This window comes from Motacilla alba, chromosome Z (genome assembly GCF_015832195.1).
Source record: "Motacilla alba alba isolate MOTALB_02 chromosome Z, Motacilla_alba_V1.0_pri, whole genome shotgun sequence".
NCBI classification, from domain to species: Eukaryota; Metazoa; Chordata; class Aves; order Passeriformes; family Motacillidae; genus Motacilla; species Motacilla alba.
The window spans coordinates 38596335-38623977 of NC_052046.1; the positions used below are offsets into that span (position 1 = coordinate 38596335).

A 27643-nucleotide genomic window follows, 5' to 3' on the forward strand; every position below is an offset into this window, starting at 1 on the left:
TGATGGGATTTTTCTACACCAAAAACTGACCCAAATGCAGCCACAGGAATTCAACATCCAAAGGATCTTTTCTGAGTTTATTGGCTGTCCTAGCTAGTAGGAGCCACACCATCAAAAGCACATTTTTCTTCTTTGAGGATTGACACCAGCTTTACAGGTATTTTAAACCCTGAGTTTGGTTTGCTATTCTGTTTCCAGGAACAGATATTAAAAATGCATCTCTGCAGTGCTTACTGGCCCCTGAAGTACACCATCCATATTCTGGCACAGAGCTTATCAAAAATATCTTCCTCATATCTTTATATTCCTCATAAAAATCATAACCAGATGAAAAAAGTGAAATCCATCAGCTGGGTCCTTGGATAATGAAACAGATATTTGAGACATCATGTTCACACAGACTCAATTGTATGCATAAATACAATGAGATAAAAAAGCATAACTGGGCAGATTGGAGTCACCGCAACTATGTGTTTCAGTAGCCTCCAAATTCTAGATGAGCCTCATTTATGTGGACTTTCCATCCTCACCTATTTTTTTTGCTTGACTGTAAGCTATAATTCTTTCAAATATCTTAGTGATTACAAAGTTTTTGTTTAAAGATGAAATTATTTCTAACCTTAATTTTTTAAGATAATGCAGAGTGTAGTCTCTTTGTAATTTTTGTTATGGTTACCATTAAATGAAATATCTGGGAAATATATCCTATTTGTAGTCTGTAACAGTCTGCCAAACTAACTAAGTGACCACCCCTGTGCCAGTACACTTTAAAGAAATTTTAAGGCTGGAGAATGTTTCTAGCTTAGCTGAAGTGAAAAAAGAGCAAATTCAGATCTGAAGCTACAAGGTCTCACATAAGTAAATGATATGGCTCCCTCTGCTGACCACAGAAAGACAAGTCAGGTTTTTAAAACGTAAACTAAAAAAAAAAACAAAACTGAAAGGAGCGTTGCAGAACAAAAATAGGAATAAAAATCCAGCAGCTGAGAAAAAACATAATTATATTAGGACAATAGAGGGCTATAGTTTTTAAATATTTATTTAATCAGCACTTCCATTAGCTGAATTATTTTTGTGTATAAAGTGAGTTGACTCACTTTATACACATAAGCAAGATTTTAAAAGTTGATAGACTAATGCAAAGATGAGAAGGAGGAGCATTTCTGGTGTGGCACACTTGGATCCAGTCTGCAGCCCTTGGAAATTCAGTAAAATGGCTTTTGATTCAGTGAAATGGACTATGATCCTACAGCCATCTCCATTCCCAGAGGTATTCACCTTTGGTTGCTAACAGTCGCTACTTTTCCAAACTTACACTAGGGCATGAGCACTTGAACTCTTTCTGGTGAAAAATGTAATATCTTTTTTATCATAGGAGGTGAGTGCGTTTCTCTCTGGAGGAACAGAAGGCTTCTACCTCTGACTGAGGTAGACTGAATTCAAGTGATAAATCCCTCACTCCAAAGGAGAGGAATGGCACAGAGGCAAGTGACATGCAGTCATTTCCTCCACAATCATTCCAGGCAGCGCACAGACCTGTGCAAGGAATTCAAGCTAAGATTAAGCATAGTGTGTGTGACACTAAAGCAGTCTAGGAATGACTGATTGGCTAATGAATGAATAGGGATATAAAGCAATGTTAAAGAGCTGCCAGGGTGTTTGTACTGCAAGACATGAGCAAATGTGATTTTGAGCTGAGAGGCTGAGTTAGCAAAACTAGACACATGGTAAATGCACGCTGTGGAGAAGAACCCCCACAACATGACACTGAAGTTATCCAGATTGGTTATGGATATATTTTGCTTCCATACAGTGAAAATTAAGATATATGTGTGCATCTGTATTAGACAGATGATCTATAAAAGGTTTAATTTCAGACTACTGGTCCTTAGCTGTCCTGCAACTGATCTACAAGAATCTAATTGTCTTATTATTTGCTTTTCTCCTTTTACCACAGATCACAGATTCTCTTCCATTTTCATTTTTCAACAAATAATTATACTGCCTGACATCTTAATGAATAAGCATTGCTAGAGGAACAAAGTTAATGAGATCTATCCTGTTAATTTCCTGTCATGCTCTTTGAAAATGCTTTATGTTCCACACATAAACATGTATTCTCCTTAGGATTATCTCCTCCCCTCTTTGCCCTCATTAAATGCTCCAGAAGGGAACCAGTTGAGTGTACCAGAGCCAGTACCTCCTGCCCGTGGATTTTCTATTTCATAATTTTCTATGATTTCTTTTCTTGGTTTTTCCCAAAACAAGTATCAGAGGAGGCTGTTACTAGCAAAAAATGCCCACAAAAACACACACAAAATCCCTAACAACACCCCCAAAAAGCAAACAAAGAATTAAACTCCAGAACAGAATAAAAAATGAGGCAGTTCATACTAGTATAGAAACTAATTTCTCCTCATGAATTTCTTTCTATCCATCAGTTACAGAATTTTTTCAGTTAAAGCCAGCAAATGGAGTATGTTGCATTCCACCTGGAAAGAAAACACAGATTTTTCCATCTCATAACTAAAAATATATGTAGTGTATTCCTTAAAGAATGGAGTTGGAATGCCATTTCTATCATGACGATTCCTTGCCACAGCTTTACTCTGAACAGAACTTTAGCAATTAACTTTTATACACTTGGGTTTGGCATCCAAGAAAAAGGCTTAGTAACTTTAGCCAACAGAGAGAACAAAACAAAAGGATTTGGACATTTCCTGATTTTTTTTTTCCCCTCCTCCTAGACTTTGGACAGAAAGCCTAAGGCAGAGTACCAAAAATGCAAAAAATGCTTAAAAACCAAACCAAACCAAGCAACCCATCCGTCCAACCAAGCAAAAAAAAAAAAAAAAAAAAAAAAAGAAACCAACCTGAAGAGCCTAAAGTCTGTACAGTAAAACAACTATAGAAGAGACAGCTTTGTATTTAAATATAAAAATACATAGGCAACAGCTGATATTTTTACTTTCACATTGGAACTAGAAGAGTAAAAAGAAAAAAAAAATACTGTTTCAGTGTTTGGACTTGAAAATATTTAACCTGTAACGGTTTCCAGACCTTTCACTGGGAAAAGTTAAATACCATAGCTCTGTTTATTGTCTTTTATTCTTTTATTGGTTCAAACAAAGACCTTTCTCATTCACTCACTTGTGCTGTGGGTTTCTCCGCTCTGTACATCTCTCTTTCCGAGAAAAGGAGAATGTCCCGTTCCACTATAAAAGAGGAAGTCGGGGAGGATTCTTTTTGGCAGATTTCTCGGATGAAAATAAAACGCAAATGCAGCAATAATATATCTGAGAACTGTTTATTGATACAAAACGGTAAGTGTTTCTACTAACAGAGGGATGAAAAAAGGAGCAGAGAGGAGTAAAGAGAGAGACAGAGAAAGAAACAGAAGAGAGGGACAGCGTTACCATTCGAGCCCTGCCGCTCTGTCAGCGTTGGCTCGGCAGACGGATCATGCATGCTGCAACCCGTGGTGTGCCTGCGTAGCTCCCGTGGCGGACGGGGCACGATTTCCAAACAGCCGCGGTCTGCGTGTCTCTTCCGTAGGCGAAGAACAGGCTGCCATGGCTTTGGGTGCGCTCCTAGAGGGACCTGCGGGTTCTCGGGTCGGGGCGCCACAGCTGCGGGGGCATCTAAGAGCAGGAGGCGGCGGTGGCGGAGCTGCCGCTGTCGCGGCTGGGTTGTCGTGGGCAGTGACAGGCAGGTCGCCGTGGGCCAGTGCTGCGGCAGGCTGGAGCAGCGGGCAGCGCGGCAGCCGCAGCGGCTGCGGCCGGGAAGCACAGCGGGGGCGCCGGCTGAGAGGCACCCGCTCTGCCGGGGAGGCAGCGGAACACGAGGCTGTCCGTATGGCGAGCTGGTTCATGGAAAAGGGGAAGCAGGGCAAAGCAGGTACGGGTAGGGAAGCAGGACCACAGGGGGAAAAGCGAGACGGGTGCAGAAGGACCAGGATGACCCTCCGAGTGAGCCCCTGATCCCTCCAAGAAACGTAAAGCAAAAATGGCTGACGTTGTGTCGCAGCTATTTGCTTTAATGTGCTAAGGTTTCTCCCACAGCCTGACTTCACGGGCGTTTTTGGCAGGCTTTCCTTGCGGGCACCCGGGCATCTGCCCCACCAGCCTGTGGCGAGTTCTCTTGCAGCCCGATCTTGGAAGTTTTTTCTGCCCTGATCCGCTGTAAGGTGAAGCCTCCCCGGGGACAGGGTGCTCAGCAAGTGCACAGCCATTATGGGAATCCTTCGCCTCCTGTATACCATACGTTGAGGCATAAATAAAAATCAGATTGGTCCCTTTCAGGGAGGTTTATTTCATCCCTCTGAATACGTCTCATAATTGGGCTAGCTGGATCAAATAATGAGTCTTTGGCTGTGCCACAGATGCAGGAAATAGCCAACCTGTTAAGAGTAACTGTTTTGAATGAATGCATTAAGTCCACCTTGAATCCTGCAAAACCACCTCCAAACTAAGAACAGGAATTGGCAGCAAAATTCAGTCCCATTTGTCATTACAGTCACTGAATGAATGAAAGTCTCTGAAAAGATTTTCATAACACTTTTATAGAGGTAAATTTTTCAACCATGAGTTTGATCTCAGGTGTGAGTTTTGAGTTTCATTATGTTCCTGTTAGAGTAGTTTGATCAATTTTCCAGGACCAGTTTGGATAATGGCAACCTGTGGAAATGCAAGAGCTCACAAATCAGAAATAAAAAACTAAAGACATTTTATTCCCCAGCACATGAAGGGGCAATGTCAGAAGCAACAGCAGTACAGGCTGGCCTTCGACATCACACTCAAGGCCTGCAAAGTAAGTCCATCAGCTTGTTTAGTTGTTCTGCTCTTTTTTTTCTCTGCTGTATTTTGTATTTTGGAACTGTTTTTTTTCCAATGGGCTGGTATAAAGAACGATTTGTGTAGGCCCATTGAATGAAATCAGCTTGTGAAATGCTGGCTAATAGCAAGAAAATGCTATGTCAAACTAAGGTAGTGATTTATCATAGTTCCTGCTCATTTGCAGAACATTCAGGTTGTTTGAGGTAGAAACCCTGGCAGACACTCAGACATTCATCTACCGGTAAAATTCAGTTTTTGGTGTGTTATTTGGAACAGACATTTTGAGGGTCAGACATACATCACAAAGCTCAGGATCGTGCACTGGTGATACTAAAAGTCATTTTTTTTTTGAGTCAACTCAGACTCTTCCTTTTGTTCAACCTTCTTCCCATTTTTATAACTAAATGTCATGTCCAAGTAACTCTGAGGCAGAAACACAGACTGGGCAAGTCTGATTTCATTGCCATGGATGATCATCTTAGAAGAAAATGATCAGTAGATTGTTTGATCAATGTGCTTCAAACACCACTACTAAAACAAAACAGTATTCTTTGTGCAATTTTCTTTTTTTCATACTGATTTTTTTTTTCTGCTAGGAAAATCTAGCACAGGATTGCTTAATGAAGTGTGTCTTGTCTGTGAGACCTGTTATTTAAGGAAATCAGCTCTCCTTCCCAGGCATATGCACTCCCTCATAAATTGATTGACAAAATCATAGAACCACAGAGCAGTCTGTAGTGGAAAGAACTGTAAATATCACCTAGTTCCAACCCCCCTGCCATGGGCAGGGTCTTCTCCTTCTAAAGTGGGTTGCCCAGAGCTCCATCCACTCTCTCCTTGAACAGCACCTTGGACAACCTGTTCCACCACCTCAGAGAGCTCATAGAACCTGCCTTCTTTCAGTTTAAAGTCATTATTCCTTCTCCTATTGCTACAAGCCCTTGTCAAATATTTTCTTGTAGGTCCTACTTAGGTATTACATACCACTCTGTTTGAGAAGGACAAATGCAGTATATTAGATTATTAGGATTTTGGGAGTGTAAATAGTTTTTCAGCTAGTAAACATAATTTGTCTCTTCACACTTTATCATGTCATAGCTCCCTAGAAATGTAGGCAATCAACTAGATAGATTAATTTGCCATAGTATTGGTATGGCTGGGAGTGGCAACTGGGAGATCAGGTGACTTAATTCTTGGACTTAACTCTGAAGGTCTTACCTGTGTGTGTCCCTGAAGCTACTGGTTATTATGAGAGAGTTTGGATGGCACTGTTAGCTTATTTCTCTGATTATTTTCTAAGATAAAGCCTCAGAAAGTTTAAACAGGTGGTGGAATAGTTTTCTTTATTTGTTAGCATAGTATAAAGTGCTTGTACATTTAGTTTACTAAACACCTGTCTTCTGGGACCACAATGGAACAGTTTGTGGAAACATCTGATTTTTACAGCTTGAGACCAGGGAAGGCTGAAAGATAGAGACCATGAGTGAAGTGCACTCCAGCACAGCATGGTGAGACAAGGCTTGGAAAATCACTTAGAGCTGACTTTAGACCTATCTGCAGACTCAGGAGGTCTTCCAAACCTGGGCCAGAATTCTGTTACTATCACTGCATCCGCTGATTCTCTTTTTACTAATGAACACTGATGCCAGTGCGTAGAAAACAAATTGACAGTTTGTCCAAAAGGACGGCACCGCTGAGACAGAGACTACCAGTAATAACGGCTGCAGCTTTGTTCAGTTTGTTCCCAGCCATTTTGATGTTTTCTGCTCCAGCCACATAAATTACGTGTGTTCAGCAGGAGCTGTCCTTCATTTGGTGAAAGTGATGTCACTTTTTAGAAGCCAGTCTCTTGCTATGAGACCTTTCTAGTGCATGAGCTGGTGGCTGTTGCCCATTGCAAGTCAGAAAGTAACATGAAACATGCTTAACACTGAACAAAAAAAAAAAGAAAAAGTGTCCTGATTTGCAGAGCTGACTAGCCTGACAAGATTTTGTGGTGCTCTAGGAGTACTCTGTGACACAGTTGATAGGTTATAAATGCCAAATTTCATAACTAGTCTGGTTTTGGTTTTATGCTTTTGTGGTTTTTTTGTTTGGTGTTTTTTTGTTGTTTTTTTTTTACTTTTCAATGGATAGAATGTGATTACACCAAGAGAGCCCTACTGTTTATGCACCTGTCCTCCTAACTACTGCTATCCTTTGTGCCACATTTATTCCTGAATGGTTATTAATTACCTACAGTGTGGCTTTGAAGGGTGTGACTAATGTGTGGCTTTTACTCTGTCAGAATGGCTCCACTTCCCAAAATGCATGCATCAGGTGGATGACACCTTCGAATGACTAGCAAATTTACTTTAAATGCTTTAATTGCCATGATATATTAAACACACTCTAAGGTTTCTGTCCATGAGTGTAATCTGTTCTGTGGCAGATGTATTTTGTTTTTTTAATCAGGAAGACCTGCTTGTTTTTCACCCCATCACCTGCTGGGTTTGCCTCACTTTTATTTTATGCTCTCTCCAAGGACTGTGAAGAGCAGTTTGGAATAGAAAAGGGAAGCTGAATCCTGCTTTGCCACCATATTGAGCAGCAGCAGGAAAAAAAATCATCCGAGTTATGGTGGTAATGCATAGCTGAGACAACTTGTGTGGTGCAGCACGGCATGTGGGCTGCAATAGCCAGTGTCGCTTCTGCCCCACTCCTTCGCTTCTTGGCTGATGCAGGGAGGTGCCTTCCTCTTGCTGCTTAGCTTTCACTGCTGTATGGAATTAGGATAGGAGGGCATGCAACAGTATTCTATAGGAAGGTTACCTACAGTGCTTTCCCCTGACAGAACAGATCTCTTCTGGCCTCAACAAGGGGATTGTCAACAGCACACTGAAGAGCCTCATCACTGCTGGACAGCTTAGGTGGTCGCATGCCCACCACACCACTGGACTGGAGGCACTGCTGGCAGTCCCTAGTCCAATGCCACACTCAGAGCAAGGTCACTTTGAACAGGTTTTTCATGTGTTTAACATGAGTTTCCTGTACTTTGTGTCACATTGCTTCTTCTTATTGGATACCACTGAGAAAAGTCTGATTGTTTTCTTCACTAACCTCCTTAAATATTTATACATAGGGTTAACATTCCCCATTGGGCTTCTACAGGATAAACAGTCCCATCTCTTTCAGCTTCCCCTTGTATAAAAGATGCTCTGGTCCATTCATCATGCTTGGATGAATTTTCTTCATTCCTCCAGTCTGTACTGTCTCTTGTATTATGTGTCCAGGAGTGGACTTAGCACTCCAGGCATATCTCACCAGGGCTGATCACAGAGGAAAGATCAGCTCTTGAACTGCTGATAACACTCCTCTTAATGCAGTCCAAGGGGCTATTTGACATATTTGTCATGAGGGCAGATTACTGGTTGTGGTGAGCTTGGTGTCTCCTGGGGAATTGGGTCCTTCCCTGCCAAACTGTTTTTCAGCTGGGTGACTCCTGCATGTACAGGCTGAACCTGGTCCTCTTAATTGCAGGACTTTCCATTTCCCTTTATTCAGCTTCATGAGCTTTCTCTTGGCATTTTTCTACAAACTTTTGAGGGCCCTCTGAATGGTAGCACAGCCCTCTGGTGTACAGAGGTGCACATGCTACCCTGCAAAACTTCCTGCCACTCTTGCTATTGGGCTTCTTTCAGCTCGCCAAGTTCCTCAGCTTCCCTCAGCAGCTGTTTTCCGGTTACTCGATTAGTCTCAGCATCTCTAAAATTCAGATCCTCTCCATGCCAGAGAGTGACATTGAAAGTCCAGCATCAGCTCTCCTACTGAGTGTTGTCTCTACTGTGCCATTCTTAACCCCAATGCTCCTGTTCCCCTTAAGCTCCGTACCTGACTTGTATTAGGTACAGTAATTTCAACATGTAATTATGCACATACATGTGCTTATCTGTGCTTTAGGAATGAGGGCAAAGAGAACAATGCAGTGAGTGCCCAAGTCCGTATGCTGGAGATAGTTTCTATTGCCCTATTAGATCTCTTTTCCCTCTGTGCAGCCAAATTCTAACTGAGGCTCTTGAGTTTTGTTTTTAGGAGACAAAACTTTGCCTTTAACTGGCTTGGTGCTACTTATCCATCACTGCTGGAGGCTCCTTGTAGTGTCTCACCCGGACTCAGGTAAAGGACATGATGAAGCCCGTCAGTTACCCAAGCTCAAATATTTGACAGGCAAAAATGAGCAGGCCAGCTAAGCTAAGGAATGGCTACTCATATGCTTTGTCAGCTCCCACAGTGTTGGTGAGAGGCTGGCCAGTTGCATCAGCATGACATTTGGTCAATTTTTCTTGGTATCACATTGGTGACAGGAGGACTGTGAAGATGGTGCATTGGCAGTGATGGGTCTCACTCACCTCTGAGTCCAGGGAGCCTGCCAGAAAATTCTCCTCTGTGGTATGAAAACCACATGCATTTTTCTTGCTGAAGAGTTAGATGACAAATAAGTCCACAACACTTCTGCATTGTTATGTTTATTTTATTTATATTTGTATTCCATTGCTTCATCCATTAAGATTGGTTTGAAAAGTAAACTTTGTTTTTCTTTTAATGACTACAACAGTTAATGTTGATCTCTCTTCCTATACAGTTGAAACATTGTTTAATAACAAACAACTAAAAAAGTCCAAGACAAATGTGACAGCATTAAAAAAAAAAAAAATAACACACCAAACAGAGCTGATGCATGGAGGAAGAAAAGGAATCAACCACTTATTTTTCAGAAAGATGCATTTCCCTAAAAATTACCAAAATTAGAAAAAAAAGTATTTTATGGGAAAGAGCAGGGAGTGTACACATGCATATGCTGATGCTTCCACATCCATATCCCCAAACACATACACACAGAGATATATATGTGTGTGTGTGTGTGTATATATATATATATATATATAAATTATACTACTTATATCTGTCTTTAAAACAGAAAACTTATTAAAACACAGAACAGAAGTTACTTTAAAAGCTCTAACATATTTGCCTAAACCTTGGAAATCACTGCCTATTTAGCATAGAACACATAAAAAATCAACTTTGATAACTTTTTAATCAAATGTACACCTTCACCAGGTTTTTAGTGCTGATTTGGCTTGCTTTGCCTTTGGAATAATCTCCATAATTATTAAAAATGTCTTTTATTAAAAATTTCTTCCAAGATATAGGAAAAAATGTCTAAATACTGACCACTATACTGGATGCCCCAGTGTTATCCCCTTTCTAAAGCCCATAGAGCATGCTTTACTATAGCTATCATATTTCTATTTTACATGTAGTGACTGCTGTTTTGCTGCTCTTGCAGGAACCTCTTGCTCTCGCTTTTGTTCTTCTGAAGAGATGGTAAACAGCCAGCCCATGATGGTCTCTCTTCAGAGGGCATAGGTGAGAAGAAGCCCTTCTAGAGGCACAGAGCCAAGTGAAAAAGCGGCTTTTAGTAACAGCAATGTCCTTGGGGAAGCAAAAGGAACACTGAAAGGCTGAAGGCTGGCTCTGAGACCTCCCATCCAGAAAATGAGAAACCTCAAGAACACGCAGAGAAGGTAAAAAGCAACAGGAAGGAGTAGCATTTTGTGATACATCTCCAAAACGTGTAATTTATTTAACCCAGAGGTGCTTAAAGTCCTTTTAGTCTGTTGTTAATAGAGACTTGACAAGAGTGGCTTCCCAACTACAGAGTATCATTCTCTGTAGACAGACAAGGAATTCTCTCTCAACAGACAAGGAATTTGTGGTCACTGAGGACAATGTTCACCCATTAAGTTTCTGCACATCTTGAATTGTTGTTTGTAGGTCCCTGTAAAGTTACACCTTATCTGTTTTCCTCTCTTTCCCTGCCTTGTTCTTAATGAATCCATTAATCAGGAGAGTCAACTTGCCCGATGTAAGTTTTGCTGCTTTAGAGCCTGAGTTCTTGGAGAAAATGAGTAAGTTTCCTAAGTCTCCAGCTTCTCTCAAATCTGATAGAAATCATCAATTTCGCTGTTGTGTATTAGTAAAAAACCCCCACCCTTCAAAAGACCCTGGGACTCCATTGTTCATAAAATCTAAGGGAGGTTATGTTCAGTTTTGTTTCGTATTACAGTTGTCACTAATGCATGTTGACATAAACCAGAAGTTCATTACAAAATATCTTATTACAGAGACAATCAATGAAAGCTCTCAAGTCTTTAATAACTGAAGTCAAGCTTGGTGTCACAGGAACCTTTCACAACCCTTCATTACTTCAGAGTATTGCTGAGTTTCAATCATTTGAAATGATTCCTCTATAAAGGCACTAAGAAGTGCCTTGAAGCTTAACACAACAGCATCTTTAAAGGTAAGCATCAAGGAAAAAAAAAAGTAAGAAAAACAAAGCATGACTGAAGAACTAGAAAAGTGATTAAAAAACCACAACAAAACAAAAAATCCAAACAATAACCTCTTTTTTTCCCTCCCCTCCCCCCACCATTCCCAATCCCAGAACAATATGGAATGCTGGCATTATTAGAAACACATGTAATAATAAGGTCAGGTAGAAAAAGCATTAACAAGCAAAACATGATTCTGTCTGTTTGTGTCCCTGAGCAAATTACTGATGAAGCTGGAATACTTGATCAGAAGATTGAAGAGGAAGCTGCTTTTCTCTTGCTATGAGAAGGGGTAAAATGATACTTTTACATAGTGATGCCACATTCCAAACATTTGTATTTGCTTATCTTATAGCTACCACAGAGTGGAACAAGAGAGATGGCCTGTGGCATGTGATGGCCAGGTGGTGGCTGACTAGCTGTGCTGCAGAAGCAAGAGTACCTGTTGGGAGATATTCAGCAGACGGCCACATGTTGTCAGGTGGAGGAAGGAAACTCCTTGTTCTTCCTAGCAGAATAAGCAACCAAAACAAGTACACTTTTCTCTCCTTTGCAGCTGGTTCTCCTGCATAATAATGGGCTTTTACCATTACAGGGATTTTGGCCAGGTCAAACACAAATCCTCTAGGGTTCAACTCTTCATTTCACTCTTTTGCTTCATACTGTGTGCTCTACCAGAAAATGAAACATAGGGGTTTGTGGGGAAAAAAAACCAGTTTAAAAAAAGGAAAACACTTCCCACTGATAAGTTTCGCATTCACAAAAAGGTAACTGAATCTCAGGTAATTTTTTCTCAGCCTAATCTTCAGACTCAGCTGCAGTGAATAGTCTCAAAACAGCACATGGTAAGTAGTGTAATAAAATGAAAACTAAATTATGCATAAAAACCCACGTTTTTCAATTTGTGTAGTAACTTTGATCTCTATGTGCTAAATTCTACACCTTTGCATCTTTATGTTAATCTTTCAAATACAGTGCTGCCCAGACTGAGAGCACCACATGGCAACTGTCCACAGTGGCAGTGAAATTCAAGTGCACTGCATCAGCTACAGCTCCATCTCCAACAGTGCCATAGCCCAGGCACTTTGGAGGAGTTCAAGACATCCTTTATAAGCAAGTGAAGTTGTAATTCCAGGCAGTTGCCAGCTACATGAACCACCCCAAAGAAGTTATATTTTTCATCTTCTTTAAAATGAGCAAGCTCAAGAGTAGCTGTGGCAATGAATTTCAGAAGCTAGTTATATCCTGCAGAAGAGACAGCAGAAGAGAAATCATCTGTGTGTGCATTCCAATCCCCAGAGAATTAACCTCATTGCAAAGACTACCAAAGGAGGTAAGAACACTTAGGTCCATCCCCTTGAAAGCAAAGGACACTGCTGCTTGCGTAGTTCTAGAGATGCAGAAAAGCCTCCATCACAGATATACCTAATGTTCACAGACAAAAGCATTTTTTTCAGAGCAACAATTTTACAAGCCCTGATTTAAGGAAGCAGGCAAATAAATGATCATGTACTACAACATTGAGCTAGAAAATATTTGCTGTTATTCTTTAGTGTCAGCTACCCCTCTATTTCACATATTCCAATCACTGGATACTCCATGAGATTTTTTTCTGTTTCTGTCTCAGAAGATGTAAACATACCTAAACTTATTCAAGGAGAAGGCAGCAACAGGGTTCAGCACTTACTAAGGAAAGAGTAACTTTTCACAATAACACAAGTGTGCAAAATTCATTACAAGGCACAGAATACATAGATATATCTCAATTCTCATTTATTCAGAAATATTTCTCTTGTGATATTCTGAATCACTTTCATTTTTTTAAATTTTTTTTTTTTTTAGAAGAAAGCCTCCTCAGGGCATATTTGGTGTAGAAGACTTGATTTGCTGCAATGGATCTTTCTATATTGTCCATACACATGTTAATTTTCCAGAATTAACTTCTGGAAAAAAGTACTGTGTTAGTCCAGTGTATAAAGCAAGTCATGTTACTGGGCACTGTTTTGCTGCAACAGGGACCTTCAATTAGTCCCTCCTGCTCTAACCTTCTTCACTACTCATCTTTACTGTATCATCTTCCTGCAAGTAATGCAAATTAAATTTAATTTCTCTGAAAAGATGAAATTTTAGGGTGATTGAGAAGGATCTTTTTCCTAAGTAGATAAAAGGATATGAAACATATCCTTTTATCCTTTTATCTGAAACATATCCTTATATCTTTATTTGTATGTTTACACAACAAATTGTTGTTCTTCATAGGGTACTTCAAGAAAATGATGACTGTAGCTGTTTGGTTTTTTTCTTTAATGTAATATAGAGATACTGAGAATGTTTGCTGTCAGTCACAGCATGAATTCAAGAAAAATACCTCAGCACTGCAGAGCTGTATCTGGATGCCTGTTTGTGTAGTTGAAATCAGAAACCCTTCCATTGTCATTAAATTATGAGTCACAATGAAGAATAAACTGCCTGTTCAGCTGAAGAACATGGCTGTCTTCCTGGAAACACAAGGCTTGCTAGCATTTGGGAATGGTGGCCAAGCTTTGGGTGGCCTGGAGCAGGGTAGGGGGCATTAAAGGCTAAGTCTTCTTTGATTCCAGAACCTCTTAAGAGTCTGTTGCAGTTAGGAAAGAAAGTGCATACCAAGAGAAAAAAAGAAAAAGAAAGCAAAATTGCAGATTTCATTCCGAAACAGCTAGTCTGGAGGTCAGCCCAAGGACCTGAATTTCAGTAAAGCTTTAGCAGCAGGGACACTATCTGCCATTGTTTGTGACTGAAGAGGTTCTTATCCCTGATGAAGGAGCTAGAACTGATATAATTCTTCTTTTTCTCAATAATCCATGTTGCTCAGATGAGGTTCCTAGCAGCATATTTAGGGTTAACAACATTGATGACACTGGAGAGAAGCATCTGTGACAGTAACTGTGGCTCCCAACTTTCCTGCTTTCAGGGATTAACAAGCAGGCTCAGTCTATGAGGGCTGTCATATTCTTCAACACTGCAGTAGGAAGGAAACTGGACCTTGCTTTTGTTCAGTGGGTAGTTTTTAGTGACACATCCTGGTTGTCATCTCTTTCTGTAAAACAAGAAGGGGAAATAAAAAACCAAATGGCATTTGTGATAAAGAGTTCACAGGCCTCTTTACTGTTAGTATTTCTGCAACTCTGCAAATTCATGTGGTTTTATATGGCACCATGTTTCTGCCCCTTTCTGTCACTTTCAAGGACAATGAAGGTAACTGCAAGTAAAATACAGCATTCTGTCATTTTGACAGCTTTAATAACGTAATAAATCCCTAGCCATGTCAGGTAAATGGTGCTACATCCCCCTGCCTAAGAAATAAATCAACTGCAAATGCCAGAAACCTTTTAATTTAATGTAAGGAAAAGGATTCAAATCATTCTCATTGAACCTGCAGCCAACAGGAGTCCTAGATATACCTTCTCTGCCTAGTTATTTCTGCCTACCCACAGGCACAAAGGGAACACAAACCTTGAGGACTTGACCAGAGCTGTGGCATTCATCTCTAGGATAGGGTTTTGGACCACTCACAGACTCCGTTAGGAACTGGGGTTTGGGATCCACATAGGATTTTATTTGATCTGATTTACAAACACTCTGATACAAACTCTCTGGTTACTGGCTGCCCCATTCTATAAAACTTCATACTTGTCAGCAGATTTTTCTGAAAGGCATTATCTGACCAACAGCCATCCACATGCACCAGAGCACACAGCATTTAACTTGGAAAATCAATTGAGATTTATCAAGTTACCAGAAGTCTCTGAAAAATCTCTTTGCTTGCTTGAATAATTTTTCATAATTTATAAGGTCATTAAGATCTAATGCAAACAGGTTCATGACAATTTTGCAACTGTATCTTACTGTGTTTAACAAATTACTTTTCCACCTAGAATCCTACACATAATCATGGGGATTTCTCCTCCCTTTTCAAATCTTTAACTAGGTTTTCTTTCTTGTATATTTATCTTGCATTACTTGTTATTTTGTTTCCATGCATGTAGCAGAATGGGATGTTGTCATTTGTTATAAAGACAATGGTAATTAGTTCGGGAGTTTATACAGTAATATGTGATCTCCACAGTGATATATACAGTAAACTGAACTACTACTGGCTTTTCCTCCAATTTGTTAAAGATGACAAAGCTGACTGTTCATGGAAAAATCTGTTTTCTTTTCTCCTTAAATGTTTTTGTGGTTTTGTTGTTGTTGTTGTTGTTGCTGTTGTTTGTTTGGTTTTTTCCTTAAATAGCTGTTATTTGGTTTATTTCCTTAAAGCAATAAACACAAATGCAGAACTAAATAAAATTCAGCACAGTGTTGGACAGCTTCCTACTGAAGATTAATTAGGTGTTCAAGCATTTCAAGGCAGTTTTTATCTTTGAAAGGAAAGTATCTCAGGAAAGTATCCCTCTGGCCTCTAATTTTACACATATTCAGTGTCTGCATGTTCATATTGTACTTCCTAGAATCAAGGCTGATAGATCTGTGAGGTAAAACACTGCAACTTCCTTCTGCAACTTCTGCTGAACAGTGAATTTTTAGTCAGACTGTATCATCTTGCCCTGTTATTAAAGCAGTCCAGGGAGTAATGTGGACCATATCAGAGCCGTTGTAAACTGGGCCACCCTCCTTCAGACACAGTGGGAGGCAAACTGCAGTAGCATCAGAGGTAGGAGTCTAGATATGGATAAATGTGTCCAGGAAAAAGGGCAGAGTAGGAACTTAGATGATCTATGCATAAGATGTAAACAAGAGGCCTTTAAACTAGTTTGCCATGACAGCCATGAAGCATGAATCTATCTTGCCATTTCTAACTTCTCTCTAGAGGCAGAATTTATTTTTTTACAGTAATACAAATTCTCCCCAAGCCTCTCTCTCCCTTAATTTCTGAGGTTTTTTTGGTTATAGGATTACATCCACAGTCTTCTCCCTAGATCCTATTTCTCCACCCTATCAGGAGAACATTGCTGCAAATGGCTCCATAACTTCCTTCCTGCAAGGCCTTCTGTCCCAACAGCTGCTAGGCTACAGTTTTGGAAATTTCACCAAAACTGTAAAGTCAGAAAAACGTTTAACCTTAATAAACATTGACATCACTGATGCATAGAAACATTCTCTGTATTGATCTATATTGTTACTGGAAAATGAAGGACTCACACAGAAGTACAGTCACATTGCATGCCTGCATATATGTGCTTGAGCTTTTACTGATTTCACCCAATGACAGTGAATTAGATGTGCTTTAAAAAAAAGAAAAAGCCCATGGTTCCTGTGATAGTGATCTAGTGCAAGCTTTGTGGGAGTGACCTACTTCTACTTGGTATTTTCTTAGAGGAATTCACAAAACAACCAGGAAATTGTTTCTCAAAGAGACTGATACAATTTGGATGCTGGCAAAGAAAAAGTCAAAATGCTGGTGAGAAGGGGAGGAAGGGTCATATCCATAGTATCCAGTCTTGGCTGGGTGGCAGCATGAGGCATGCTGTGTGCTGCAGAGCCTGCTGCTGAGCCTGTTACTGAACAAACTGCTCCTACTTGCCAGACTCTGCCCCTTCTGAGATACTTTCCTTTCAAAATTAACTACCCCCTCTTCTCAGAGCCTGCAGGCATATCTCTCACTGATTCTGATGGGCGACAGAGAACTTGGCACACATTCCCCCCTCCACTTAACTCTCAGAACAGTTCCCCTCAAACCTCACCAAAAATCTGATCCTTAGTCACTCTGCTGCTGTGCAGCCTCTGGTGGAGCACCGTCTAACAAAAAACTAACAAAAGTTCTTTAGTGTCTCTGAGTCTTCTTAGGTTTGTGCTTCTGTGAAATGTCACAGTTCATTTTAAATTGGGAAAAGTGTAGAAATATGCTCTTGACTAACAGTTACTAATTAAAAGCACGAAAGAGTATTTCCCAAACATGACAGATTACAACCAGTTATCAACTGACTCTTCTGAGAAGGCAGGAAGACTGGAAATGCACTTTGCCTTAAGGTACTGTGATACTCAGTCCCAGCTGGATATTGAATGAAATATAAAGGCTAGACAGACAAGGGAATCAGAAAGTCAAACACAGACACAGATAGGCACACATGAGCATTTGAAAGCATATTGAAAACTTCCAAAGTCTTTCTGTGTTTGTTATCAGAAACTCTCCATGCCAGAACTTTTCATACCAGATGCACTTCCTCTTGAAAATTAATTACAAGACACTCCGGGGCATTATTCTGCTTTCTACATTCAGACTTGCTCCTGCTCTCAATTCTGAGATTACACAATAAACTCAAAAAAATGAAGGCAGAAGTAGATGCTGTTTTTCAAATACAAAATGCAAATCAGAAGCCTGGACCCATTCTATGTGTTGAACATGCCAAAGACCTGTAACTGAGGAGAATTTAACATGGAACTCACTTCTAAGGAACATAAAGAGAAACATTTGCTATTCCTTATGAAGTCCTTCAAGTATTTACTTACTTGCTGGAATTAATGCTAACAAGCCACTCTGTAAGCATCAAAAATCTATCTGATTTGTTACTATTTGTGATTTCATGGAAGGACACATTCCTGGATATTTTTCAGGGAGTACCAACTTGATTTCACAGACAAAGGGAAAAAATAAATATTTAAAAAGGTAATCAATATTTATATATAGATAATGTCTGGTCCTCTCTCTTCCATAATGCTCCAACATAAATTTACCAGTGGTAAGACATTTATTTCATCTGAATGGATTACAAGAAGAATGAATTTCCCATAAAGAATGATTTCTTCTAAGAAAATTGCCTTTCTATGCTTATGCAAGTATAATATATAGCTGGCAAAACACAAGGCAAAAACCCTTCAAACAAGCATCACTTTTGTACCAGTATAAAATAGAAGCCAGAGGCACCTCCTGTGCAAAAGCTGATGAGAAAGTAGATGAAGTGAAAAAACAGTGTAAGTAATAGTATTCTATAAGAACACTAGGAAAAAATAATAAATGCAATAATGATCTTCACTAAAACAAATGTTATTTTAGACTCAAATCCTCCTTTGGTGCCTGGGTCCCCTCCTCACTTCCAGTTCTCCAAATTGAAGCAAAGCATGTCTTGATATTCCCTCTCCTCCCTCCTGCTGCTAGTTAGCAAGCCTAAGGATGATGTGGAAACATCTCCTTTTAACCTTTTGACAACTGTTTTAAACATAGTGTGGTTTTTAAATGTATATACAAGTGTGTTCACAGACAAGTGGATAGAGAAACAGCATTGCCTGCTGACAGACAGGGATACCTTGCCTGGAGGCACCCATCAGCCTGGAATACCTGACCAAGAGGCAGGGAGCAAGGACATGCCAGCAGCGGGCACCATGCCAAATACACTTGCCAAGATTACTGACTCCACAGGGAGCCACTCATGTCTCCAAATACTGCAACCAAAAAAACCCCTAACCAAACCAAACAAAACCCTACAAACAAAAAACATTGCCCAGTATTAACCACAGTCTCACAGATAAGGAACTTAGAACCTACTCAACCATCCTGTGAAGCAGTGTTGGGCAGAAAGGCGATACACCAACAGGCCTTCCAGTTTATGGACCCATAATAGTCCATTCCAACCTGATCCGAGTTCATGACTAGAAGGCTCTGCTGAGCAAACACAAGCATCACTGGGACATACATTTCTCCTCCCTACTCTCATGGACAGAAAAGCAAGCCACAACCACAGGGAATGGTATATGCACACAGAGAGGCACCAATGTAGCCAGTTCAGAGTCTTTTTGTAGTTCAAATTGCAACTGCAGAATAAGCAGATGAAAAAGAGAAAGATCTGTTCATCAAAGCACAAATGACTATGACATCTGCTGCTTTTTCAAGCCGCTTTCTTCACAAACCTCTCAATAGTTAACAAATAATTAACAGGTGGACAAAATTCTTCGTGTCCTGATGACAAAAGAAGCTCTTTACAATGGACTAGCACCCAATCACGAGGTCTATGATCCTTTGCTGCACAACTAATCTGTATTCAGACAGCTGATTGATCAGGATAGGAAGGCTGACAACAGAATTATAACAATAAATTCATCTACAAAACTTTTTTTTTAATGGAAGTTTTAGTTATAACCATGCCCTGAATATTCATTTAGAAATTGTTCTCCAAAGTTATTAAAAAAGAAATTCCTCTACTTCTTCCATTGCCTCTCTGTCTGTATCCTGACTGAAAAAAACCCAACAGACTAGTAATTGCTGTCCAGTGGGTATATTGATCATTCAGTTATTTCCTTTGTTAGATTTCACAATGTCTTGTCCACTTGAATGAGTCTCAATTATCATGATGAACAGCATTAAATTAATCTCTCAGACAATCTCTTTGGCTTCAGGGTAGTTATTTTGAAGCTAAGGACAGACTAACAATAATCCTATTCGCTTCCTCCTGAATTTGTTTGGTGATGTTTGCAGAACACAGATAATACTCCTCTCTGCAAATGTAACCCCTTACAACTGATGACAAAGGTATTTTATCAACTGACTGCAAGCAGGAACAGGATCAGGAAATTACCCTGCCAAATACACATGTGAGTAGAGCTAGACCCAGCTAGATACAAAGTACAAGCATTTGGATGACTGACTTGCTAAAAATCACCATATTCCAAGGAGGCATTTTCACCTTCTGCATGTTTTTGTCTTCTGTAACAATAAAATAAAAGTTGGGCTTAGTGTACCTTACCATATTGAATGGACTTGAAATGTGTTGCTTTTTACACTGAAGTAATGCAGAGTGAATAAGCAAACACCAAACACTAGAACGATATTTAGCATAAAATTTTTGCATAATGTCAATCAGGAGACAGTTCTCTACTATGAACTACAATTTTGTTGCATATAGTAGGTATTTTGCATAGATTATTTTATACACTAACAAATCTGATCAAATGGGACAATAAATACCTCTTTCCTCATTTCTTTTTTCTTTTGCAGACCTTCTAAGTTCATGCGACATGAGATTTTTTTTTTTCTCTGACAATTAGAAAAAGTAGACTTGTTGTTTCTCAGTTTTCTGGTTCTTGTGGGTTTAGAGAGAATATTAATAGTTCAATCCAACACTCAATAAAATTAAGAGTCACTCAACAAATACTGGTCAAATTAAGAAAACACATTCTTTAAGTTAAGTAAATTAGCTTTCCTGAAATTTCTTCTGTATACTGTCTTTACATTTGCTTTATGACTAGCTAGATTATTGAAGTGAGCTGTTAAGTGCTAAAGAAAGGAGATCATAGGCATTTTTTTAACAGTTAACCAAAATCTCTCTAGGAAAGTCCTTCCGTCTTCAGTTAAGTGCAAGCAAAGCAGCTGATGCCATAGAAATAGTCACTAAAAATGTGTGCCAGAAGTAATGTATTCAGAAAATCCAGCGCACCTTAAGGCTCTGCTTTCTTTGAGCACCAGAGTTGAGAATTCTATTTTTCAGCAATGTTAAATCCTAGAGTTCTCAATTTCCTTCTAATTTCCTTCAGGACATGAAAAAGATGGCATTTACTTATAACTGATTTCTTCTTTAGTTAGTGATCAGATTAATTTTTTTAGAAATTCTCACTGCTTGTACAATGTAAAGAAAATCCTGTTGGATATTAACACTGTAACTAGACTGGGGGCAGGAAATACTAGGTTGTTTGGGTTTTTTGGTTGGTTGGTTGGTTTTTTTTTGCATTTCTGAAAGAAAAAAAACCCCTGTTTTCTAGTTGGCAGCAGTGACTGAACAAGTCTGAACAAGACTAAAAGTTACCTGCCCAAAGCTTAAGCCATCCAGGCAGCACACACAAGACACTGGGAAGTCTGGAAGGATAAACAGCTGGAGATATTTTTAAAACAGTGTCTTAATATTACTATTGTCTTGCTTCTTGTAAGTGCTATAACACAGGACACCTTGAAAAGATCTGAAGGGCTGTAGTTTGATGGCAATGAGCAGCAGTATAAAAGTAAAACTGGGTAGCTATAAAGGATAGTGACAACAAGAACACAGTAATTATAATGAGATTAGTTCTCCCCTACTCTTGAGCTCAAACTGTCCTCTGCTGATTGGCAAATAATTTGTATTTCAGACTCTACTGATTTGTGGATGCATTCACTGCTTTCTTGAAGGTTATAACTGGATATACAAAGAATTTGGATGTGGAAAGTGCCAATTCTAATTTTCACCATCAACATAAAATAACTCAGTGGACAATGAAATATTTTGGAAAAAACTCCAGTGAATTAAAAAGGAATACTTTTATTTTAGAATATATGCTTGAAAATTTTGTCTGCATAACAAGAATCTTCTAATCATCCTGTTTCACACAGCTGTGCTTCATCTGAGCATGCCTGTGTCAAAATGCCAGTATTTTGCCATATTTTGCTAAACCTGCTACAGATGAGTTTTCCACTGTGAGTACTGAATGAAACTAGTGCCAGAAGTGTTATGTTTATAGTATTTCTACATGTATGGCATTTCTGGCAATAAATTGCCTGATGAGCAAACATTCTTTTGTGGTATAGACAAAGATGAAGCAAAGCAGCTAATTTTTTAGTGAAAAGACATAAAATAGACATATACCAGTAGCTATTTGGCTGCATGCACAGAGGCAGAGTGACAAGACTTACAGAGCTGAGGGACTGATATTTATGAGGTCTGTAACCGTGGAAAAACAAAAAGCACAAAAGAGAAATTCTCAAGTGTTCACTCGAGCGCTGTATGACTACATTACTGTTAACTAGCACATCCTGAAATAGACAGGGGACTTGGTGGAATTTGTGTGAAAACAGAGGCTTCTTGGTTTGGTGTCTTGACTTCCATGTTATAATTACTTTTAGGCGGCTCCAAATACCAGATGAAAATGTTTTCAGAAACCAATCATAATACATATCCAATGGAAATTTTTACAGTGAGAGTAATGAGGCAAGAAAATCCTAATGTCCTTGTTTATCCTGCAGAGGAAGTCCATACTCATAGAGGCAATTTTTTTACCAGCTTCACCATTTTTATACACTCAACTCCAGTGATGGTCACCACTTCTAGACCCAGTTCTAGCCAGTTGCTACCATGGCTGATAGTCTCTGCATCTAATGAAACCAACATTTCAAAAGTAAGCAGAACAGTGCATATAAGCAATATCTTTCTCTACTTTTTGTCATTCAAATGTAATTATTATTTTCTATTCTTATAAAAAATGTTTATAAAAATTACTTTGAGAAAAAGCTCAATGTTTTCATAGGATGTGGTTTATTAAAAAAAACAACTTGAGAAAAATAAGGAAAGCAGATTACTATATTCTGCTATCTATTACCCCTGACATCTGAAGAAAATTTTGCTGCCATCAATAGTTTCCAGTTATTTAGGAATCTGCTGGGAAACTAACTGATTTGCACTGCTAGTACTAGTAGGAGTGAGATGGACTGAGGTTCCCCTCCCAATGGCACCTTTAGTTTAAAGGCCTCTTCACCAGCTTGACAAGCCTATGGCTGAAAATGCTCTTCCCCTCCTCTGACAGATGGACGCATCAGCACCCAGCAGGGAAAAGCTTGCTCACTTCCTATTTCCACCAGTGTAACTCCTATATCAACAGCAAAGCAAATCAGCAAACACCCAGTTAAGGAACACAGAAAGCTTTGGTCTTCCCATTCCTTTTGTATGTGGCAAGGATCCAGTTTGCTGCTGAAAGTAGGAGGTAGAACTAAGAGCAAGCTCTTCTCTTGGTACAACTCTTATTTTGTGGCACCAGAGTACTTTGCAAACACTGTTAAATTCAGGCTCACAAGACTTCTGTCAAATGCTAGATATTTTTACATGTCACATAAGAAGATTGATGAAGAGACCTAATACCCAGAGACAGGCAAAAAACCTAAAACAAAATTGGAAACAGAAAGTAAGTATTTAACCAACAGATCCCATATGACTTACTTAGAAGAGGTTGCTTTGCACTGGGCCTTACTGGAAAGGTTTTGGTGGCAGGGGTTAGCAGGGTGGGTTATTGTGGCAGGAGATCCATGTACTGTCCTGTGCCACCCAGCTACTGCCATCTGCCCCTAACACCTCTGCAATAATGCCACTGTGCACCAAAATTTCTGCTAGACAAGCACATGGTGCTTCTGCTCACAGATATATAAGAGGGCAGCAGCTGTTAAGAGGAAAAGACAAATGGTGGCACTGTTGAGATGTGGCTGGAGACATATTTTTGGAAGGAAGGGCCATGTACCAGAGCAGACACAGCCCTGAAGAGACTGTGGGTCATGGGTGCACAGCGGAGCAGGGACACTGTGGAGGGACTGCGTCCCACAGTAAACCCACGCTGGGGTGGAGGAACACAAGTAAGAATCAAGAAGCAACAGACGCCTTCCCAGTCTCCTGCATTGCCCCTCACCTCCCCGAGGGGATTAGGGGTATCTGAATGTAACCTAAAAAATTCAAGGTGAGTGGAGACCTGCAGGTCTCCAGTAGGGAGAAGTTTTATACTGAATTAGAGCCCACGGAAGAAAGATGTTTCTTTGCCAACTGTTTTGTTTAATTCTCTTTTTGCTCCTCAAGACACAGATCAGTAATCTAAAGTTTTATTAACTGGCAATAAATTAAATAAATTCTATGAACCAAGACTGTTTTACTCATGATGTGCTTATAAAGTTATATGGTATATTTCCTAAGTCCTAAATACTGTAGAATACATTGTCAGAGGAAAGGGATCACAGGAAAGAAATAGAGGGGCAATATTTGTGGTAGCTGTACTAATGTTTGAATGTACTAAAGTACTAATGTACTAATGTTTGAACAACAAATTTATGTGCTGAAGCAGCTGCATACAGATTCTCACTAAAAAGTATATTTAGATGCTGTGTTTGAATTTTGACAAGCTGTCACCTACAAAGGGTGAGGGTGGGATGGAGGTAATAGGCACTCCCATACCTATGGTGTTTTGGCCATTGGAAGAGGCTCAGAAGTGAATTAAGGTGAACTACTGACAGTGGGAAATAAAGCTGGCCACACAAGGAAACAGCACAAAACAAGTAACACATCTTTAAGCTAAGTATGCTCCCCCATAGCCTCCCCGTGGAGGCACACTTTAAAGGTCTTCTGAGAGCTCTCATGGTGCTGCTTGTCTGTCTGTTGGCTGCAAAGAAGAAATCATATGGTTACAGACATCTTCTTTTCCCTAAATTAACCAATTGGACATGTGTTTTTTCCTCAGGGCACCCTGTGGGGTCAGTGACTATGTCAGTTTCCTCTTTTGTCCCCATATAAAACAACGCTATGAAAGACTCAAGAATCTTGCAAATTAACCTGCTGATGGGTATGGGAAAATGACAAGTAGCATTTTAAACTATAACCACCGCTTTGACCGCAGAAGGGATGAGTTATGCAACTCCCAGATGGGAGGGAGAACCCTGTTTGAATTATTTCTTAATTTGATTTTATAACTGCTGCACTGGGTTGCAAAATTCTGATAAAATCTATTTTAAACATAGAGCATAAGTCCTGCAGACTAATATTATGATTCATCTACTGCCAACTTCCCCAATTATTCTCCCTTCTTAAAGTTAGGTTGATAAATCAGTTGTCTTCCCATTTATTAAAGCATGTGGCAGTCTGTTTATTTAATCATCTCTTGGCCCATTTTCTAATTAAGGAAGATAATGCAGGCTCATTTCCTGTCATGGTGAACCTGGCAATCCACAGGTTGTCCTCAACTACCACATTAAAATTCAAGACTATTTGTAATGCCTGCTTTGTTTGGCAATTCCCTCCCTTCTCCTTGCTCAGCTGAAGATAAAAATACGGGCATGGGTTTTTTTCTGCATTTCCACACTACTCACACCCACCCAAGTCAAGAACAGGAAGAGGGAAGCAGGTGAAACAATTATTTGGGAGATGGTGAATCCCAGCAAAGTTAATAATCATACAACGATTCCAAGGATAATTTTGTGAAGGGAGGAATACAAAAGGAAAGCACACACTAAGTGGAGCACATTCCCATCTTGCTCTGCTGCTGGGCTTGAGTAACCTCCGGCACCGCTCTCTCCCTATGTGTCAACTTTGTGCAGGAGTATTGATACCCACTAACTGCAGCATTAAACCATTTTTGTCCTCTCTGTATTCTAAAGCTATTGTAATAGACTTAAGATCACCTCTATTCCTATCTCTGAGATATTCTGATTTGTCTCTTGCTTATGATTCAACTTCAGTATTTAATAGCTACAGGCTAACCTAGCATCCGGCAGAAAAGCTCTCTTTAGCAGGGCTGCCTTCTACCCCTTAGGACATATTTATATAGCATATTAAATTCTCCTATGGAGAAAAAAAAAAAAAGATAAATTTTAGCTTATCCATACATGCCAATGACATGTCTCTCACTTCTTTGGGGCCCTGCAAACTGTTGAAAACAAGATGACACATTTTGTCTTACTTCACAGACTGTCCTCCAATCAGTTTAAGTATATACAAGAACCACACCTGCAACAGCTCCAATTCCTGCAGAAATGCAGGCAATCATCACTTTGCCACACTTTCAGAATTGTTTCATATCAACTGTGCTACACACGGCCTTGCAATGTGCCTTTATATGAAACAAGTAAAGCATGATGTGGTGCTGGATACCTTTTCTAGGTGACACAGGGATTTGGGCTACATGATATCAACAGGTGCCAGCCAATACCTCAGCTGTCCTGTGATTCTGGGCCAAAAAAAACCCAAAAAAAAACAACCCGATGATTCCAGCACTTCATGATAGGCTTTATGATACAGTATAGTCCAAACTCTAACCTATGGGAAAATGTATCCCTAATCCCTTTTAAAGTTGGCTAAACACCCCCAGTGAGGATTTTAACTGCTTTCGGAATTGTTCCTTACTTTTCCTTCTCTGCTTATATATTATTTTTAATTTTCATTTGCAAGCAACAGCAAAAACATTTCCATTTCTGGGCCCTTGCTTCTGGAAACAATGATTTTAATTTTAATCTATTTCAGTCCACAGGGAAGTGTCTGGTTTTGTTACACTGCTAATTATCTGAACCACTGTCTCACTTCATCTATCTCACTTAGATTCAGAGTGTGCTCTGGATCTAATACACTCAATACTTTCACAAACACCTACTTAAGGACTTAAAAAAATGCACAATTCCCCTTTATATAGATAACTGTTCCCTTTACAAGCATTTAAGTGACTGCTATGACTTACCGCCATGCTGTTACTAACCAGTGAAAACAGACAGAATAAAATGATATACTAAATATATAGTACAGGAGGAAGCAAAAGACAAATGAACTTCTATTTTCAAATGCCAGGATTTTCCACCTTATGTTTTTCCACACAACATACATTGCACTTTTTTCATTCCACAGAGCCTACTGAGGATTTCACAAATACTGCAGCAGAAGGAATGGGCCTATGCAGAGTTCATCCCTTTAAATTGTCAGTGTTGAATGAAAAATCTTATTCCTAAAAGAAACTCACTGCAACAAGGGTAAGAAAGTCTTGGTGAAGGGAGGAGGAAAATTTCCTAGAGCTTTTGCCTAGCCCCCACACTTACCAAAGGCTCTAGTTCTTTGCGGTCTATGAGGTTGAGCTCTGTCACAAAATAATAAAAATGCTTGTAACAGGTGTTGACATGGGCCTCAGCCCCCATAAGGATGATGCGGTCGAAGTGATGGATATAGACATGAACGAACACCCGAAAAAGCCGACAGAGTATCTTCTTGCAGATCTGGAGAAAGTTCTTTGGAAAGGGAACACCTGTGAATAGAGATGGCAAGGTTGTCATAGCCATCCTGTCATCGTCTCAAGACAGAAACCTTAACAGCCAAGTGTGAGATTGTAATTGCAAATTAGGTTATGATTTCTTAGGCCTCCTTTCCAATCCAGAATATCACTTTATGCATGCATTCATTTGACAGCTAGCACCAAAGATAGCCATATACATAAACAACTTTAATAGATCGAGACTGACAGAAACAAGTTATTTTTTCCTATGTATAATCCAATGAATCCATCCAGTATTGTAACACTCAGAAAGGTGATTTTCACCGTAGTGCACACCTATTAACATCAATGAATTTACATCATGCAGTAACTGTTCCCCAAAGTGATACATACAGAGCACTTAGAAGTAACACACTTCCTGCTCATGTTTCTCAACAGTGGCATTTCATAGCATCAAATTTAATAACAAATTTGAAATATCTGACAGAAGGACCCCTTTGCTTTCAACTTCCTCACAGTTACATGTACCAATCTGATTGCTCCTTTAATAGAAAATGTCTTGAAGAGCTACAGGGATGGCTCTTTCAAAACACTTTTAAAGTTACTTTGTACCTGGAGATTCCAAAGCAGCTGCAAAAGCACCATTTGCTAATTAATGTCAAGCATCAATAACGAGGCACAAATAATTTCTTCAGAACTGCTCTCCATTAAAGATTGACC

General features: G+C 39.6%; 1 protein-coding gene and 1 long non-coding RNA gene across 11 annotated transcripts in view; one reads left to right on the forward strand and one right to left on the reverse strand.

Annotated features, from left to right (window-relative positions):
• The first annotated feature begins 3149 nt into the window (after positions 1-3149).
• Positions 3150-13359, forward strand: LOC119695548. Its single transcript, XR_005255247.1, has 3 exons — positions 3150-3323; positions 4738-4809; positions 7360-13359. It is a non-coding gene; the product is annotated as an uncharacterized LOC119695548 (long non-coding RNA).
• A 152-nt stretch (positions 13360-13511) lies between these two features.
• MOB3B (MOB kinase activator 3B) overlaps positions 13512-27643 on the reverse strand; it is a 68646-nt gene continuing 54514 nt past the window's right edge. For all 10 annotated transcript variants that reach the window (XM_038124286.1, XM_038124287.1, XM_038124285.1 and 7 more), the window contains 2 exons: positions 26754-26956; positions 13512-14285 (listed from right to left, as the gene is read on the reverse strand). In XM_038124286.1, coding sequence (XP_037980214.1) covers positions 14256-14285; positions 26754-26956 — 233 coding nt within the window. In that variant the 3' untranslated portion in view covers positions 13512-14255. The remainder of the gene's footprint in view (positions 14286-26753; positions 26957-27643) is intronic.